This window comes from Chiloscyllium plagiosum, chromosome 11 (assembly GCF_004010195.1).
Source record: "Chiloscyllium plagiosum isolate BGI_BamShark_2017 chromosome 11, ASM401019v2, whole genome shotgun sequence".
NCBI classification, from domain to species: Eukaryota; Metazoa; Chordata; class Chondrichthyes; order Orectolobiformes; family Hemiscylliidae; genus Chiloscyllium; species Chiloscyllium plagiosum.
Window position 1 is genome coordinate 67,741,405 of NC_057720.1, and position 20,319 is coordinate 67,761,723.

The 20,319-nt window shown below is 42.2% G+C and overlaps 1 protein-coding gene across 6 annotated transcripts; it reads left to right on the plus strand.

Annotated features, from left to right (window-relative positions):
- The first annotated feature begins 3,707 nt into the window (after positions 1–3,707).
- extl2 (exostosin-like glycosyltransferase 2) lies at positions 3,708–18,983 on the plus strand. 6 transcript variants are annotated; one of them, XM_043699677.1, is made up of 5 exons: positions 3,732–3,856; positions 6,360–6,498; positions 8,235–8,647; positions 9,591–9,661; positions 17,946–18,983. In XM_043699677.1, exons 3-5 carry the CDS (start codon positions 8,284–8,286, stop codon positions 18,435–18,437), a joined length of 927 nt encoding a protein of 308 aa, XP_043555612.1. In that variant the 5' UTR covers positions 3,732–3,856; positions 6,360–6,498; positions 8,235–8,283; the 3' UTR covers positions 18,438–18,983. The 6 variants fall into 6 exon arrangements, with proteins under 6 accessions (XP_043555609.1, XP_043555612.1, XP_043555614.1 ...); XM_043699678.1 differs by having other exon boundaries at positions 3,734–3,802; XM_043699676.1 differs by lacking the exon at positions 3,732–3,856 and adding an exon at positions 3,893–3,970.
- Positions 18,984–20,319: the final 1,336 nt, after the last annotated feature.

Here is a 20,319-nt window from a genome sequence, read left to right on the forward strand (position 1 = left end):
TTATCAAAAATGCCACTCCCCTTCCTCTCTTGCCTCCCTTTCGATCCTTCCTGTAGCATTTGTGTCCTGGAACATTAAGCTGCCAGTTCCTGCCCATCCCTGAGTCATGTTTCTGTAATTGCTATGATATCCCAGTCTCATGTTCCTAACCATGCCCTGAGTTCATCTGCCTTCCCTGTTAGGCCCCTTGCATTGAAATAAATGCAGTTTAATTTATTAGTCCTACCTTGTCCCTGCCTGCCCTGACTGTTTGACTCACTTCTGTTCTCAGCTGTACGCATCTCAAATCGATCTCTTTCCTCACTATCTCCCTGGGTCCCACTCCTTCCCACCCACACCTTACTAGTTTAAACCCTCCCAAGCAGTTCTAGCAAATGTCCCTGCCAGTATAACTTGTGCTGTCTTGATTATTACCCCAAGCCTCTAGATTACTAGTCTACTAACTTCCTGAGTTTATTCATAAGGAGCATTGATGTTTTTAGTATTACTTGAGAAAACAGATATTTACAGTACAGAAAACCAAAAAGGCAAACCATTAAACAAAAGAAATATACTTAAATACTTGTCTGATCCATAAGACCAAAAGACGTAGGAACATTTGGCGTCTTGAGCCTGCTCTGCCCTTCGATAGGATTGTAGCTGATTCGACATTCCTCACATTCACTTTCTTTCCTTTATTCATAACCCTTGTTTCCCCTAATAAAGAAGAATCGACCTTTCTCAGCCATAAATATACACAAGGACTCTATCCTTACACACTGTGGCAAGGAGTTCCAAAGACTCTTAATCTTCCAAGAGAAATTCTTCTTCAACTCAAACTTAAATTGGAGTCCCTTTATTCTGAGACTATGCCCTCGAGTCCTGGACTCTCCCAGCATTTACCCTGTTATAGTTAAGTTTAGTTGTCTGCTTTTTCTAAAATATCCAATAAAAAGACACCAAGTCACTCCAAGGTCATCCATCTAAAAGCAGACACATTACCTCATTATAGATGGAATAACAACTATCAAATAAATGTAATATATTAACTTAAATAATATTATTACTGTCCACCATACATTCCGGATAGATTTGCTGTCTGTAAACTATATAAGTGTGAAATTGTGACCATATAGTTTTACATTCTATTGGAAGTATTATAAACTAAGTAGAGACTTCAAAAAGACTTTGGTGGGCTGACGGAATAGGTGACAGATGAAGGTTAATATAATGAGTTGTGGAGTAGTATATTTTGTAAGGAATTAGGAAGAGACACAATATAAAACAAAGAACATGAGAGGTAAGGAGGACATGAGAGGCATGCCAAGGGGGAATAATATGCACAAATTGGAGACGATGGCAGGGCAAATTGTGAATGTGGTTAAACGGCTATAGTTTCCTGAACTTCATAAATAGGAATGATTGTGCAAGAAAAAAGTAATGATAAACATTTACAAATGTTAGTGCAACCTCAAAGAAATATGTGTCTAATTCTGGGCATTTCATCTTAGGAAGTATGTGAAGATTCTAGGGAGAGTGCAGAAAAAAAATCACGATAATGGTTTAGGAATGAGTGAGATGGATAGATTGTAGAAACTGCGATTGTTTTGCTTAGAAAATCTTGAGATTTCGGAGAGCAGTTTAAAGGCACGAGAATGCCATGCCTTCATCCACAGATTCAATCGATAAGCACATCGACCTGCATCCAAAATACCGGCCACTGCGGCGGACAGCCGGAACTGACAACCGGAAGTGGCAGATACAAATCACTATAAATGCCGGAGGAAACATCACAGAAGCGCTTCACAGGAGGCTCCCAAGCACCGAGGATGTCATCTATACAGGGGACGAAACGTCTGCAACACAAATTCCCAGCTCGGCGAACAGAACCACAATACAATCTCCCTGACGTAGAGGAGACCGCATTGGAAGCAACGGATAAAATAAGTTGACATGTGTGGAAGTGCAGGTGAAATTTTGATGGATGTGGAAGGGGTCAGTCGGAGGAGATAGGCGGTAGGACACCTCCTCCTACTGCCCCCTTGACCATGACTTCAGCCCCCATCACCAAACCATTATCTCCTAGACCATACACAACCTCATCACCTCAGCAGATCTCCCATCCACAGCTTCCAACCTCATAGTCCAGGAACCCCGCACCACCCAATTCTACCACCTACCCAAGATCTACAAGCCTGACTACCCCGGCTGACACACCGTCCCAGCCTGCTCCTGTCCCACCAAACTTATCTCCACCTACCTCGATACTGTCCTATCCCTTGGTCCAGGAGCTCCCCACATATGTTTGGGACACCATCCATGCCCTCTATCTCCTCCAAGACTTCCGTTTCCCTGGCCCCTCCTTATCTTCACAATGGACATCCAGTCCCTCTACACCTCCATCTGCCATGACCAGGGCCTCTGAGTCCTGCATTTCTTCCTCTCCTGACATCCCCACTGTTACCCATCCACTGACACTCCTATTTGCTTGGCTGAACTGGCCCTCACCTTCAGCAATTTCTGCTTCGAATCTTCCCACTTCCTCCAGATGAAAGGGGTAGCCATGGACACCTGCATGGGCCCTAGCTATGCCTGTCTCTTTGTCGGCTATGTAGAACAGTCTATCTTTGGAGTTACACTGGCACTACTCCCTACCTTTTCTTCCGCTACATTGATGACTGCATCAGGACCACCTCGTGCCCCCACAAGGATGTTGAACAGTTCATAAATCTGACCAACACATTCCATCCCAACCTTAAATTCACCTGGACCATCTCTGATAACTCTCTCCCCTTCCTGGACCTCTCCATCTCCATCAACGGTGACCAACTCAACACAGACATTTTTTTGCAAATCCACCAATTCCCACAATTACCTGGATTACACCTCTTCCCACCCTGCCACCTGCAAAAATGCTATCCCTTAGTCCCAATTCCTCCGCTTCTGCCATATCTGCTCCCAGGAGGACCAGTTCCACCACAGAACACACCAAATAGCCTCCTTCTTTAAAGACCACTATTTCCCCTCCCACATAATTGAAGATGCCCTCCAACACATCGCATCCATGTCTGGCCTCTCCACCCTCGAACCCTACCCCTCCAACCGCAACAAGGACAGAACCCCCTGGTCCTCACCTTCCATCCCACCAATCTCTGTATACATCATATCATCCACCGATATTTCCGCCACCTACAAACAGACCCCACCACCAGAGATATATTTCCCTCCCCACCCCTATCCGCTTTCCGTAAAGACCGTTCCCTCCGTCACTACCTGGTCAGGTCCACGCCCCCTAACAACCCACCCTCCCTTCCCGGCACCTTTCCCTGTCACCGGAGGAATTGCAAAACCTGTGCCCACACCTCCCCCCTCACCTCCGTCCAAGGCCCCAAAGGAGCCTTCCACATCCATCAAAGCTTCACCCGCGCTTCCACACATGTCATTTATTGTATCCGTTACTCCCAATACTGTCTCCTGTACACCGAGGAGACTGGACGCCTTCTAACAGAGCCCTCCAGAGAACATGTCTTGGATTTGAGGGGCTCTTGAATTTGAGCATGCGCAGTGCTAGCGCAAGTGTATCCGTTACTCCCAATACTGTCTCCTGTACACCGAGGAGACTGGACGCCTTCTAACAGAGCCCTCCAGAGAAATGTCTTGGATTTGAGGGGCTCTTGAATTTGAGCATGCGCAGTGCTAGCGCAAGTGAAGGGGGGGCGCGCGCAGAGGAGTGTTGCACATGCGCATTGCCGGACCAAGTCTGAATGGAGCGCAGTGCCGGATTAGGTGCAGAGGTTGCTGCGTGTGTGCTATACCGGTCCAGGTGAACGGGGAAATCTAATACGAGCGTTGCTGCGCGTGCGCAATGCCGGCTTAGGTAGGACGGTGTATGGGTGGGGGGTGCATTCCGCGCGTGCGCGGTACACGAAGGGGTTCAGCCTCTTCCCCTTCTGTCTGTGAGTTTGGAGTTAGGGTCGGTGTCGGGTATGAGGTGGGTGATGGTTGGCTGCGGAGGAACGTTGATTGTTCAGCTGTTATAACATCCCTCCTTTCTCTTTAATGCTGCGGTTTGATTATGAGGTCGTTGTCAGATTCAGGGGAATGGGTTTGAGGGTCGCGGGCCTGAGGCCTCCCCTTGAACAGTTACCCCCGGGCTTTGCAGTTAATGGCGGTACAGCTTCGTCAATGAATGGGTCCCTCTTCTGCTGTGTTGTAGGGATTTCGCCGCATGAAATGCATTACAGTCAGTGAATAAAGGCTGTCTGTCGTGTTTTGCTTCTGACTAATATAACTCGAGTTTAATTTTACTACTTTTGCACACTGGGTGGTTCTGGTATTACAAATGAGTGCCTGCATCTAAACGCAGGGAGCCGTACTTTCTTTAAAACGTTTTTTGGAAACAAATGTCAGCCTTAGAAGTTCAGTTATAAGAGCTCCGACGGCGTGAAAAGTAAATCATTGCCTGATGTACTCAGCAATTGTGAGAACAAACTCACGGTTTCCAAACGGCATTTATTGCTGCTTTGATTTGACTTGGTGCCCCTGAATGAATGTTAATCAATAATTTTAGATAGCTGCAAGAGTTGCTACTGTTTATATTGTTTTAGCTATCCGAACTGCAAAATCAGTGATTTCAAGTCGGCAAAACAGTGACTCCTGCTGGGATAAGTAGATGTTGGGTGATAACAGGATTGGGTTTGACTGTGGTTTTTCTTTGTACTGTAATTTGTTGAATGTGGGAGACACTGGCTTGTTCATTATTTATTTCCTATTCCTAATTGGACTAAAAATAGTGGTGAACTGCTGCAGTCTTTGTTATATAAGGACACACACATTGTTGATCAGGGCAAAGTTCTGGGATTTTAACCTAGCAACAGTAAAGAAGTGGCAATAGACTTGCAAGTGGTGATGTTCCTGTGCTTCTGTTGGTTCCTGTCATCCTTGGAGGTGGAGCTTGTGGGTTTGCAAGGTACTGAAGAAACCATGAGTTACTGCCGTGTAACTTGTTTATGACAATAGACAATAGGTGCAGGAGTAGACCATTCTGCCCTTCGAGCCTGCACCACCATACAATATGATCATGGCTGATCATCCTTAATCAGTATCGAAAAGCGCAGCAGGTCAGGCAGCATCCAGGGAGCAGGAGAATCGACGTTTCGGGCATAAGCCCTTCTTCCTTCTAAACTCAAGGGTATACAAGCCCAGTCACTCCAGTCTTTCAGTGTAAGGTAGTCCCGCCATTCCAGGAATTGACCTCGTGAACCTACGCTGCACTCCCTCAATAGCCAGAATGTCTTTCCTCAAATTTGGAGACCAGAACTGCACACAGTACTCCAGGTGTGGTCTCACCAGGGCCCTGTACAGCTGCAGAAGAACCTCTTTGCTTCTATACTCAATCCCTCTTGTTATGAAGGCCAACATGCTATTAGTCTTCTTCACTACCTGCTGTACCTGCATGCTTACCTTCATTGACTGGTGTACAAGAACACCCAGCTCTCTTTGTACTGACCCTTTACCTAAATTGATTCCATTTAGGTAGTAATCTGCCTTCCTGTTCTTGCCACCAAAGTGGATAACCATACATTTATCCACATTAAACTGCATCTGCCATGCATCTGACCACTCACCTAACCTGTCCAGGTCACCCTGTAATCTCCTAACATCCTCCTCACATTTCACCCTGCCACCCAGGTACATGTTGCTGCCACTATTTGTCAAGAGACAAAAAAAACTGCAGATGCTGGAATCCAAATTTGACATATGGGGGGGCCAGGAGAGCACAATAAGCCAGGCAGCATCAGGAGGTGGAGGACAAGCAGAAGACTGGAATAGCAATAATGATTAGAATAACTATTGAAGGTGTTTGTATCAGTCAAGTGGGATGCTTCATTTTGAATCTTGTCGAATGGTCTGAAATCTAGAAAAGCATCCATCCAGGCATTGGTTTACAGGAGAGATGATTTGAGTTACTGTCTGCAGAATTCTTAGCCTAAGGGCAAAAGAGAAGTAGGGTGAGAATAGGGCCCCTTAAAGATCAGCGAGATTGACCATGTGTGAAACCACAGGAGATGGGGGTGATCCTAAACGAATATTTCGCATCAGTCTTTACAATGGCGAAAGACATGGAAGCTCGGGAGCTTGGAAATAAATATTGATATCTTGAAACAGTCCACGTTATAGAAGAAGAGGTATTGTAAATTTTAAAAAGCATAAAAGTACATAGATTTCTGAGACCTGACTAAGTGTATTGCAGGATGCTGTGGGAAGATAGGGAAGAAATCACAGGGTCTCTAGCGGAGATATTTGTTCCACTTACAACTACGGGTGAGGTACTGGAAAACTGTAGAGTGGCTAATATCGTGCCCTTATTTTACAAAAAGGCTGCAAGGAGAAGCTGAGGAACTGTAGACTGGTGAATCTGACTTCAGTGGTTGATAAGTTACTAGAGGCGATTCTGAGGGACAGGATACCCGTTCATTTGGAGAGGCAAGGGCTATAAGGGATCGTCAACATGGTTTGGTGAGTGGGAAATCGTGTCTCTCAACTTGATTGAATTGCTATCAACTCCTGCCGAGCTGATAGCAAGGTTCAGTGTTGTGTGATTTTTTAAAAAACTTCGTCCATTCCAGTTCAACACTGGCACCTCCAAGTCATGGCTACCAATTTTGGTGTCATACACAAACTTACCATGCTTTTTTGTCTTCTCATCCAAATCATTTACATTTACAAACAACAGTGGACCCAGCACCAATTCCTGCAGAATAGGCCTCCAATCCAATAAAACAACACTCCACCCTCTTCCTAGCATCAAGCCAATTTTGGATCTAATTAGCCAAGCTCTCCCTGAATCCATCGTGATCTAACTTTACAATCAGTCTACCAATGCAAAACCTTGTCAAAGGCCTCACTAAAGTCCATGTTGACATCTACCACCTTGCCCTCATCTATTTTCTTGATCACATCCTCAAAAAAATTCAATAAAGTTTGAGACACATGATTTCCCACTCACCAAGCCATGTTGGCGATCCCTAATCAGCCCTCACCTCTCCAAATGCATGTATATTCTGTTTAGAACCAGAAAATTATCTTCTTTTACTCCTGCATGTTCGTTCTGGTGTATTCCTGCCCCTCCTTCCCCCCAACTTCACCAAGGATCTAGCCATGACCCTCTTCTATTCCTTATCAACATGTTGCATCATCTGAGAAGTGTCAATTTCCACAGATGCACACAGTGACATCACCTAGCTTCCCTTCATCACTCTACAATTGTCAGACTGCTTGTCTGACATCTTGTACTAAATGTGCAAAAATTTCCTCTCATTACTTATTACAAGGACCAAAGCTGTTATCTTCAGTTCCCACTACAAACTTGCTTGCTATTGACCCCATCTCTGTCCCTGGCAACTGAAGCTGAACCAGACACACTCTCATATTTGCCCCCATTATGAGTTTTTAATCACATTGATGTTTTAGTCTTTTTTGGGATGTGATTGTTTGTTGCTCCTCCTTGCCCTCCCTTGAGAAGCTGCTGGCACTGCCATTCACCATCAGTGCTGAGCTGCATGACCCCCTGGTTCCTCCTGCACTTAACTACTGCACTCAGCTACTGCACTCAACCTTGTCTGCTTCAGTTGCCGTTAAGTTGGTGCATAGGCATCCTGATGAAGGGCTTTTGCCCGAAACGTCGATTTCGAAGCTCCTGGGATGCTTCCTGAACTGCTGTGCTCTTCCAGCACCACTAATCCAGAATCTGGTTTCCAGCATCTGCAGTCATTGTTTTTACTGCATAGGCATCCTGGTCTACTCAGCTCAGCACCAGACGTTCTTAATAAGATCAAAAGGTGCTTTGTCCTTGCTGTCATCTCTTTGCGTTTGGCAGTATTGATCCTATGGGTTCAGGCTGTCCTGCCTTGTGGAGTCACCTTTCCATAGTTAACATTGTGACCTTGGAGAAGGGGAATTTGCAACCCCATTGTCAATCAAAGTTTAGGAACTGCTGTTTTCACAAATCCCAAGATCTCATCTTTGGTGACAGTAAGCTGGAAAGGGCTAAAATGCTTTTTTTAAAAAAAAGCTTATTGTGCATAACTGTTTTTTGTGTGTCAAATATGTTATGTTCTTCTGTTTATATTTTAGCATGGTGTTAAAAAAGAATTTTATCTTGGATGCTACACATGGGTGGGTTGGGATCTTGCACATAATTTACAAGAGTCTTTTTTTGAGTATTACACTAAAAGTAACTTTGATGTCCACAGATTTACAAGGCGAATATTTGGTGGTGGGATACTTCCCTCGTATTTAGTGATGGCTATCCTAATTGTCTTTATTGTGGGAGCTGTTCTGACGACATTATTACCCAAAGTTGTGGAAAGTGGAGCTGTTCTTGTCCGCAGGGAGCAAGATGACCAGCGAACCGACATTCAGAATTCCTTCACCATAATCATGCAGTCTTACAATAGAACAGACCTGCTTCTTAAACTGCTCAATCATTATCAGGCCATTTCAAATTTACACAAGATCATTGTTGTTTGGAATAGTGTTGGAATAAAAGCACCAACAGATTTATGGGATTCATTGGGACCACATCCCATCCCTGTTCTATTTAAGGAACAGACTGTAAATAGAATGCGAAACCGACTAGAGCCATTTCCAGAATTGGAAACCAAAGGTAAGATTTCTTGGAATTGTTACAATTTCATTGGTCTTAATTGACTGAATTGGCTTTTAACCTATTTTCTCCCTTTCCAAGTATAATTGGGAGCTAAAATTATTTGTGTGAATCTGTAACTTATGTTTCAATAAAATTTTGCTTGGACTCCTTTTACTTTTATTGTTAAAGATATCTTGTTGCCCAGTCATAAATTGTGATCTGGTTTACAGTGAGTAAACCTAAATTTGAGTTATGGTGAATATTGTGAAGTTTCTGTTTGAAATGAGTCAAGACCATCAACTTTACATTTCCAATAATTTCATTCGAAGTAACAAAAGTTAACTTTAGCAGATTCTTTGTTATGGCAAAAGTGGCTGGAAATAATCTGGCTAGAATGAGCAGAGCAGAAACTATTCACTCCAGAATTGGTGATTTGGCCTTCAAATTTGCTGTGCTTTCAGTAAGACCTTGGATAATCTGGTCTAGTCTCAACTCCTCTTTCCTGTTTTCCTCCCATGATCCAAAACTCCCTTGTATGTCAATAATCTATCTAACTCTGCCTTGAGTGCATAATCAATGTATGGCCTAGCATCCACTATTTTATGGGAAGAAAAAGCCCATATACTAATGAACCTATGAGAGAAAAATAATCAACTGCTCTCCATCTCTTAAATGATTAAACTGAACTGTTGTGATAGGAAGCCATTAACAGGATAGTATAAGTAGGTTGAAGGTGGATTTCTTGGGAGAATGGAGGAGTGACATAACAGTGAGAAGATCAGGCTAACCCTAACAGACAAGCTTGTTAGGAAAATGGTTGTCTAAACTGAGAAATCAAGAGGAGAATGCTAGTGTTTTATCTTTGTGAAATATGTCTATATTAGTGTAAAGTTTCTGTATATGGTATGATTATTTGTATACTTATGGAACATTTTAATGCATTTTCTCTTTTCTTTTCCAGCTGTCTTGATGCTTGATGACGATATTTTAATTAGCGCCTATGACCTTGATTTTGCTTACTCAGTGTGGCAGGTATGTTTCTAAATATTTTCTGACTGGGTACTTGCCATTCTGTTTCAATGAAACGATGCACAAAGGAATAAAGTAACTAGAGGCATAGAGATGTACAGTGTGGAAGCAGATCCTTCGGTCCATCCCGTCTATGCCAACCAGATATCCCAACGCAATCTAGTCCCATCTGCCAGCACATGGCCCATATCCCTCCAAACCCTTCCTATTCATGTACCCATCCAAATGCCTCTTAAATGTTGCAATTTTACCAGCTTCCACCATTTGATTAGATTAGATTAGATTAGATTACTTACAGTGTGGAAACAGGCCCTTCGGCCCAACAAGTCCACACCGACCCGCCGAAGCGCAACCCACCCATACCCCTGCATTTACCCCTTTAACCTAACACTAAGGGCAATTTAGCATGGCCAATTCACCTGACCCGCACATCTTTGTGACTGTGGGAGGAAACTGGAGCAACCGGAGGAAACCCACGCAGACATGGGGAGAATGTGCAAATTCCACACAGTCAGTCGCCTGAGTCGGGAATTGAACCCGGGTCTCTGGCGCTGTGAGGCAGCAGTGCTAACCACTGTGCCACCGTGCCGCCCATCTCCTCTGGCAGCTCATTCCATACACGTACCATCCTCTTTGTGAAAACGTTGCCCCTTAGGTTTCTTTTATTTCTTTCCCCTTTCACCCTCAACCTATGCCCTCTAGTTCTGGACTCCTCAACCCCAGGGAAAAGACTTTGTCTATTTACCCTATCCATGCCCCTCATAACTTTGTAAACCTCTATAAGGTCACCCCTCAACCTCCAACGCTCCAGGGAAAACAGCCCCAGCCTGTTCAGCCTCTCCCTGTAGCTCAAATCCTCCAACCCCGGCAATATCCTTGTAAATCTTTTCCAAACCCTTTCAAATTTCACAGCATATTTCTGATACGAAGGAGACAAGAATTGCACGCAATATTCCAACAATGGCCTAATCAATGTCCTGTACAGCCGCAACATGACCTCCCAACTCCTGTACTTCTGAAAAGCCCCGTGTTAATTACCTGTACAATCCCTGGGTAAATGGAAATTTATTTGTAAAGTCCGTGAACAGCCTTCCTGTTTTTAAGTATCATTGTGATTACGTGTTTCTGTTTAGCTGGATATTTGCTTGCTTACATTGAAGATGGCTCTTTATACCTCCTTTCACCTTGACTTAGTGTTGTAAAAAGAAATCTTGTTTGAAACAAGACCGTGGTGTCACGGAGGTATCATTGGACTAACAATATAGAAGCCAACACAACCACCATGGGGGCACAGGTTCAAATCACATTACAACAGTTGGTTTAATTTAAAGTCAATTCTTTAATAAAGATGGAATTGGAAGTCAGTTTCAGTAATGGTGCCATGAAATATCATTGATTGTCATAAAATGTTCCCATGTGTTCTTTTAGTGAAGGAATGCTTTTTGTTCGTGGGTGTTGCTAGCTTGTGCAGCATTAATTGCCCATCCCTAATGGTTCTGGATAAGGTGATATTGAACTGTCATCTTGAATATCTGCAGTCATGGGGCACTGGGACACCCACAGTGTTGTTGGGAAGGGAGTTCCAGGATTTTCATCCAGCAACAATAAAGAACGTTTTATATACTTAAAAGTCAGGTTGTGTGAGACTTGTTGGGAAACTGGAGGATAATGGTGTTTTGAAGTGCCTGCCTCCCATGTATTTGAAGGTGATGGAGGTCACAAGTTTGGAAGGGATTGTTGAAGGAGTCTTGGGAGTTAGAGCAGTGAACCTTGTGGATGTACACAGTATTGCCACTGTATATAGTGGTGGAGGAAGTTAATGTTAAAAGTGGCCAATTTTGTCTGAATGGTGGCAAGTTTCTTCGTTGGTGGAACTGCAACCATCCAGGCAAGTGGAGAGTATTTTGAGCCAGAGCCATAGAGTCATCCAGCACGGATACAGGCTTTTTGGTCCAACAAGTCCATGTCAACCACAATCCGAAACGAAATTAATCCCACCTGCCTCCGCTTGGCCCATATGCCTCCAAATCTTTCCTATTCATGATCTTATCCAAATATATTTTAAATGTTGTAACTGTATTCTCATACACCACTTCCCCTGAAAGTTCATTCCACACATGAACCGCGCTCTGTGTAAAAAAAGAAAAAAAGTTGCATCTCCAGTCCTTTTTTAAAATCTTTCTCCTCTTACCTTTAAACATGTGGCCTTGAAGTCACCCAACCTAGGGATAAGACAGTGGTCATTCACCTTACCTATACCCCTCATGATTTAAAAAATCTCCGTAAGGTCACCCCTCAACCTCTTACTCTCCGGTGAAAAAGGTCCCAGTCAATCTAGCATCTCCTTATAATTCAACCCCTAAATTCCTGGCAGTATCCTCTTAAATCTATTTTAAACCCTCTCCAGCTTAATAATATCTTTCCACAACAGGACTAGTAGCATAGTACACCAGAAGAGGCCTTACCAACCACTTCCAAACCATTCTAACATATACAAACTTGAGGAAACTAAAATCTACTGACTACTTTTTTACTGTAATATTTGATTGATAGTCATGTCTAGGAACATTTTATGAAACCACTGTATGTTTTCAGTGGATGGTGCTTGCCGGACAAGGTTTGTTAGGTGTGGAAGCAGTGGAAACCACGTAAGGGTCAAGTCACTTAGTTTCTTATGCCAGAGTTTCACTTGGTTGTGGGAGTGTCACTGGTTACATTTGCTGTTCTTTCCTGGCTTTGTTCAAACGCAAGTAGTTACCATCTCCAAAGCAAACAGTATTTATCAGAGAAAGAAAAACAAAAACAGAAATTGCTGGAGAAATTCCAACATGCTCCTGATCTGTGCCTTGCAGATGTTGGAGAGTTTTAAGGAAACAAGTGTTAAGTTAATGCCACAGAATTTTTAGCCCTTGATCTGCTGTTGTAACCATAGTGTGTTTACATCTGGTCTAATTTAGTTTCTGGTCAGTGGTAAACCCAAGAATGTGTGCATTCTGGATTTCAGCAATGGTAATGCCATTGAGCATCAAGTGATGATTCTTCTGTTGGAGACGGTGATTGACTGGGTGAATGTGATTTAACACTTTTCAGCCCAAGCCTGAAGGCTGACCAGATCTTCCAATGTGTGGCCACAGACTGCAAAAGTATCTGAGGATTCACAATGGTGCTGAACATTATGCAATCATCAGCAAAAATCTCCCCTTCTGACCATATGGAAGGAAAGTCATTAATGAAGCAGCTGTAGAGAGTTGGGGCAAAGACTATACCCTGAGTGACTCCTGCAGAGATGTTCTTGGATTGATATGATTGACCTCCAGTGACCCAACCATCTTCCCTTGTGCCCGTGATGCCTGCAACTAGATATTTTAGGGCTGCTTAATGCCATTCTTGGTCAAATGCTGCCTTATTGTCAAAGACAAAAAAACCTGCAGATGCTGGAATCCAAGGTAGACAAGCAGATGGCCGGAAATACACAGCAAGCCAGGAAGCATCAGGAGGTGGAGAACTCAGTGTAACCCAGAAGAAGGGTTACACCTAAAATGTTGACTTCCCACCTTCTGATTCTGCCTGACTTGCTGTGTTCTTCCAGCCTCCTGCTTGTCTGCCTTGATGTCAAAGACCACCACACCACTGAAGTTCAGTTCTTCTCTTCATGTTGAACCAAGGCGATAATGAAGTCAGGAGTGGAGTGACCCTGCCAAAGCCCCAACAGAGCCCAGAGTGAGCAGGTTGTTACTCAGCAAATGTCACTTGATAACACTGTTAATAACTTCTTCCATCATCTCACTGAGAGTCCAGTTCAATCCATATCTAGCACAAAGTGTAGTTTTGGAGGTCCAGGATCTCCATCCCGATTATGTTGTTTCATCATTCCTCAAAGTGGTGACCTATGCCAAATCAAACCATCTTAAGCTGCACCATCCACCTTTCCTTCCAAAAGGTCATGAGGTAAATGGAACACTGCAAGATCCTCCCTAAGCCACACTCCATTCTGACTTTAAACCGAATCATTATTTCTTCACTATCACTGGATCAATATGTCCAGGAACTCCATTCTTAACAGCATGAGGTATACCTGCACCAGATGGGCAGGAGCAAATCAAGAAGGTAGCTAAGCACCACCTTTCAGTTCTGAACAAAGGTCACTGGAGCTAAAACTTTAATTCTGATTTATCTGCACTGATGCTACCAGACTTGCTGAGCTTTTCCACCAATTTCTATTTTTGAAGCTACTGAAATGTGGTTCATGTGTATATTCCCAGACTATCTCCATTGTCTTTTCCAAGATGAACACTCAGGTTATCTTTCATCTCCAATCTGTGAAATTATCATGCAAGAGTGTTTTAAAAAAATACAAGTTTGTGCCTCTTGATTAAAATGTTGATTCAAAGGCTAATGCCCGAAACGTCGATTCTCCTGTTCCCTAGATGCTGCCTGACCTGCTGCGCTTTTCCAGCAACACATTTCCATCTCTGATCTCCAGCATCTGCAGACCTCACTTTCTCCTCAACTATTTTATATACTCCATGTTGGTTGCCATGGCTTAGTTAATATTAATTGTTGTTTTTAAAATAATTCATGTCCTCTCTTTAACACCATTTTTACTTCATGGAAGTGTTGGGTGTTAAAGACAAATAATGAAAGTTGAATATTGATAAGGTGATCACATCACACAGAAAGAAACAAACAGTTTTTCTCAATTTTGTTTACAGTGAGTACTCCATTTCAGGGTAATTATGAAAGATCACTACAAAAACTAGGACAAAGCACACATGGTCCACATTCATTTCTTGCTGTCCTAACCTAAATTCAAACCTGTATTGGTATCAACAGTCGCATATATTAGGCTGTGCCACCCTCCCAATATTTAACCATGCACTGCCCAGTCCTATTAAGGCACTTGTATAAATTTGACTTGTGATAATCTGATGCTTGTCTCCTGTAGACTATCTGGAGTTGGATTGCTCACCTTATTCTAACTTAACTTTGCATCACTGATGTGACTAGTTGAGATCTGAAGCTTGATTCTGTTACTTCAATATCCCAGTAGGTAAATTTTGTGTTTAACTCATTGGTATGCCCCTGGTGATCTCTGTCACTAGTGTCTTCTGTAAGGTCTGTTTCACTTTCCCTTTGTTTTCCCCAACCTTTTCCCTTTGTTTTCCCCTAACTAATTCCACTTTCCTTGAAAAAGTACTGTCATCAGGTGGATTTCAGCTTCTTCTAAACTCCCTTGCACCTCTGTAACTAAATCAGTCTTCACCTTAATCTTCTTTGCCTGTTTGAGAACCCAATCCTCTTGTAATTCTGCCCTGAATATATATATTAACCATATCTCTGGTTTTGGCCTGTTTTGTCACTCTTTGTCTGGCTTTTAAGATTATTGCTTTAGTTCCTTTTATATCTGTTTTGGCCCTTTCTGACACTTCTGGATTGAGTTCAGCCCAGTTTAAATTGAGTGATTCTCCTGGAGATACTTCAAACTTTATGGGTTTTACTGTCCTTCACAAGAGCATCTGAACTCCTTTAGTTCCTGGTGTGCTTGCCACATTCTGCTGATTTAATTTGTGACAGTTCATTCCCCAATAAGTATCTATCCCTAACATAGGCAAGTTTAGGATAGGTCCCATATTAACCACAATCGTAACAAATTCACTCTCTAAACGCTAACCAGTGGTATGTCAGTGTTCTTTGCCAAGAGTCCTTTTATCAGAATGCCGAAATGTAATTCACTTACAAACAGAAAATCTTTATTTTGTTCACTACAAGGTTTGTGGACATCCAATATGTAGGAAAATGCTGATTTCTCTCTAATTAAAAATTTAATTCACATTGCTGGCTGGGTCAGCATTTATTGCCCGTCCCTAGTTGCCCTTGAAGGGGAGTGGTGAGATGTTGCCTTGAACTGCTGCAGTCCATTGGTTGTTCAGTAGACCCACACTGCCATTAGGGATGTGGTTCAAGTATTTTGACCCAGTGACCTCAGGGTCCCTGTGTTGGTTTGTCATCCAGCACCAATAATGCCATTAAATGTCCAGAGGTAATGATTCTCTCTTTATGGTGATGATCATTCATTGGCACTATGTCACTTGTCAGCCCAAGTTACTGTCCCTCTTACTACATTTGGGCTTGGGCTGCTTCAGTATCTAAGGAAAAATTGCTGATTAGAGGAACTTTTTCTGTGCTGTAGACCTCTATGACTCCAGTTCTTTTGTTAATCACGCGTTAGTAATGGACCAAACGCCTAAACTTGTTACAGCCAGTTGAGATGTTGGTGGTAAAGGGGAAGAGGGAGGAAATTCATGGCTCCCCTCTTTTTTTTTTGAACTGCTTCTTTGTCAGTCATAACCATTATCTTTATATTGTTTCTGTCTTAGCATAAGGCTACTTCACTTCAATTGAACTTAATGAACCAGACCAAAACTAAAGGAGTGGCCAGTTTGCTTGAGTGAAGTTTTATTATCCGTCCCATCCCCAAAATAGAAACACTCTGGGGAGCAGAACGGAGAAAATGTGGGGAGGGAAGAGTATCTGGTGCAGCCAGGAAAGCAAAGGTAGTTTATAGTTTGTGTTCTGAGTTGCAAAAATGAAAACTGAGTCCCAACTGCATAGCTGTTGCATGATTTGCTCAGGAGTGGTGAAGCTTGCAGATATCTTTGATTTTTTAATCAGCTGAAGTTTTTTCAAGTTTTCTTTCCACCGCACTAAATTGCTGAGATTGAGATTATGGCATGGCGAGAGGACCTTTTTGTATTCTTGCTATGTTCAGTCCTTGTTGCTTTCTCTCCCTTTGTTGCTCAAAGCAAAAGACCAAAGCATACTTTAGTTATATTTTATTGGACTATTTCTATGACATTTTCCAAATTGAACCCTCTCCATGTAACCTTTCATCTCAGTATTGTGTGGATATCTTGCAAATGTGAGTAAAACAATAGATGTGAATTTCTAGGCAGCTTACTGAGATTCAATGCTTGATTAAATTAGTAATCTCAAGGCTGCTGGTATTATATATTCCATCTGAAGTGCCTCCTTATCAGCTGATCACAGCAGACAGTTTTAGCCAGCAGTGTCTGTTTTGCAAAACTGTTCTTAATCCTTGGAAATATCAAGTGTTAAAGTCAACTGATGAAAGTTTAATATTGTCTGTTTTCACTGTGAAGGACTTACATTCCTGATGAAGAGCTTATGGCCAAAACGTAGACTCTCCTGCTCCTTGGATGCTGCATGACCTGCTGCACTTTTCCAGTGCCTCCCTTTTTGACCCTATTTTCACTGTGATCATAACACTGGAAGGTAAACATTAGAAGATGTAGCCATTCCACTAGAAATTATACTGAGATATTTTAGTTTAGTGGTTAGGACATGCTTAGATTCCCTCCCACTCCCCACACCTCTTTTCCTTTCTATCCTATTAACATATTTGATGGTTGCATTTCTATTTTTACCACCTACCCTCCAATATGAGCACGAAGCTGTTAGCTAGCTTCTTAACTGTGGATGCGTTCCACCTTAACTCAATCTTGTCAGATTTAAGATAAATGCATATTTAAGTACAGCTAGCACAATAACAAGAAGAAGCATAAGTTTCTCATTTCTTTCTCTTCAAGCCTTCTCTGGTGAACTCAGGTTTATTATACAGATTGGCAATTGTGCTGAGAAACATCCTGGGCTTAATGGTTCACTGTCATATTCTGTGGTACATTTACAACAACACTTCTCTTTATAGTGTAAAACACCCTAAGGCACTTCACTGGAGTATCAAACAAAACAGAGCCACATTAGGAGATGGTGACCAAAAGCTTTAAATGAGAGGTTGATTTTGAGGAGAAGAGGAATTCAAATTGGGATTTTGATAGTGAAAACCATGGGAGTCAGTGATAAAGGGAATAAAATCCGTGATGCTGCAAAGAACAGAACTTGACCAACACTGTAATCTGAGGGTTATAGGGCTGGAAAAATCCACAGAAAAGGAAAGAGGAGACACTGTGGAGGAAATCAAATCTAAGCTGTCACTCTGTATATTAGGCCTGTAACGAATGTGTTATGAGGTCTCTATGGGCTTAAGGAAAGAAGAATAACACAGTTGATCCCTACTGTAAACAGAACATGCTGTAGACAAAAGTTACAGTATATTGGTATAAAGTTTAGTAAGATAATTGTTGAGAAGAAGTCTCATCAAGGTATATTAAGTAGGATTGTTGTATTGGAAAACATGCCTTCATTTGTTAAGGAATAAGTTTAAAGCTGTCACTGGGAAGATTTTCTTTACTCTGTGTTTGTATTTCAGCAATTTCCAGATCAAATTGTTGGGTTTGTCCCCCGGAAACACATCATAACTTCCTCTGGAATTTACAGCTATGGCAGCTTTGAACTCCAGAATGCACTGGGTGGAAGTGGTGGCCATTACTCCATGGTGTTAATTGGAGCTGCATTTTTCCATGCCAGTTACCTCGACAAGTTTAAAGTTCAACTCCCAGCTGTCCACAGTTTAATCGACAAGACCCAGAATTGTGATGACATTGCAATGAATTTTATAGTTGCAAAGCATACCGGGAAGCCATCAGGAGTGTTTGTGAAGCCGGTGGACATGAGGAATCTAGAAAAAGATTCCAACAGTGGTTTCAATGGCATGTGGCATCGGGCGGAACACTTGCTTCAAAGGTCCTGGTGTTTAAATCAGTTAGCTGCTATCTATGGCAGCATGCCTCTGAAGTATTCTAACATTATGATCTCTCAGTTTGGATTTCCCAACTATGCAAATCACAAAACAAAAAGCTGAAGATACTGGACGGTATCCAAAGTTATTACAGACTTTTGTAAGTGGATCTTGGATAAGGAGATTGACCTAACATGTGGAAACAGTGATACATTTCCTCTGCCTGTACAGCAGGTGCCATCATTGAGGCAGATACCATTGAGTGTTGCCATTTTCTGTTGTTAGATCTTCTGTATTCTTGCCTGTAACAGTCTACAATTCTATAGAAGCTTTGATATTTTTACTGTTTGTTTTGTTTGTTTATCTTTGCTGTTTCTACCTGTACGAAGTGTGGTCATGTCATGATCAGCTGCTGCCACTATTGACTGAGTAGCCAATTTGTGGACTGTGGTGTCTGTCACCTTTTATAAGTAATTGATGTCCCTTACCCACTATTTAAACACTCTAAAAGGTTGTGCCTGCATCATTCTGTTTCTAGGAATCTGCTTTTTCACTCCTGTCTTGTGTATTTTTAATTCTGTGTTGCTTTTAATTTGAAGTACATGTCCAGTCTCAGGATGCTATGATGTGTATACCTTTAGTGAATAAATATCTCAAACTCTACAAACACAATCTTCTCTGTCTATATGTCCATTCTATACCTTGGGAGAAGAAGAAAAGTTATTTGTGTTTGAAATTAATTTCTATTCATTCTCCCTTTCCCATTATTTCTGGCAGCCAGACCCTGCTCATAGAACAAAGATAAGTCCAGGCTTATTGCAGTTAATTCCTTTCTCTGGGATACTGAGTGTAGTCCCAGCAGTGGCCATCATTTTCAACCTGGTGCTGCTGCAAAGATACCAACCACTGGCTGGCTGGACTGGAGCTTCCTCCCAGGATGGAGATGGAAATCTCACCCTTAGCTAGTTAGTGCATCATAAAACATTAAATAGCTATGGGGCAGCTAGTATTGGTTGGAATGCATTCCCAACTGCTGTGGATGGCAGGGCAAGAGGCAACCCCATATCTAATTTGGTTTTGAATATTGAGGCAATTATTGATAGCAGTTTGGACAACATTACTATCAAGTCAAGTTAAATCATGAGTTCAGTCTTGGTTATCTGGATATTACAATGGAAAAAAATTGAAAAATTGTTGAATATTCTTCTTGTCATAAACTTAATGTTCCTAACCATTTTCATCTATTCCTGACTGCAAGTAGGAGTTGTGGTGGAACTATTTTCAGTAAGTATGCAATAGGGACAGTGGTCAGAAAAGAGGGGAGTTCTGTGCATAATAAATTAGAATTATTGTTATTTTGATACCAGACTTGTGCAATGTCTGTATTAAAGCACTGGCCACAAGAGGTCTCTCTGACATCATAGCATGAAGACTTCAAATTGATGTGTTGCTTTTATTTCCTCATGATTAAAGAGCACTGAATTCCGTCTTCACTGTTGCTAATTTGTCAAATCCCTTATCTGGTATCTTACACTGGCCGACCAGGAATTCCCTCCAAGCATTGGCAAGGCTGAAGCCATTGTTTTTAGTTCCTGCTTCAAACTTGTTCCCAGCGACCAATATTTTTCTCCATAACTACTGTCTGAGATTAGGCCAGCTTGTTTGCATTGTGTCACGTTTGAATCTGAGACAAGCCTCAGGCTTCCCAATCAAGCCTCACTAAGACTGCCCATTTCCACCTCTAATATAGCCCTGTCTCACCTGGTCTGCTAATGAAACTGCCATTCATGTTTCATTATTTTTAGTAATGATTATTCAAATGCCCTCCTGGCTTTTTAACATATTCCACTGCCCTACCCTGTAGACCTGAGATCATCCAACACTCTGCATTGTGTGTCTCCACTTGTACCAAGTGCCTTTTACCCATTATCCACACATTCACTGGTCCCTGATCCAACACCATATTGAATTTAAAATTCACTTCCTTGTTTCCAAATCCCTTATG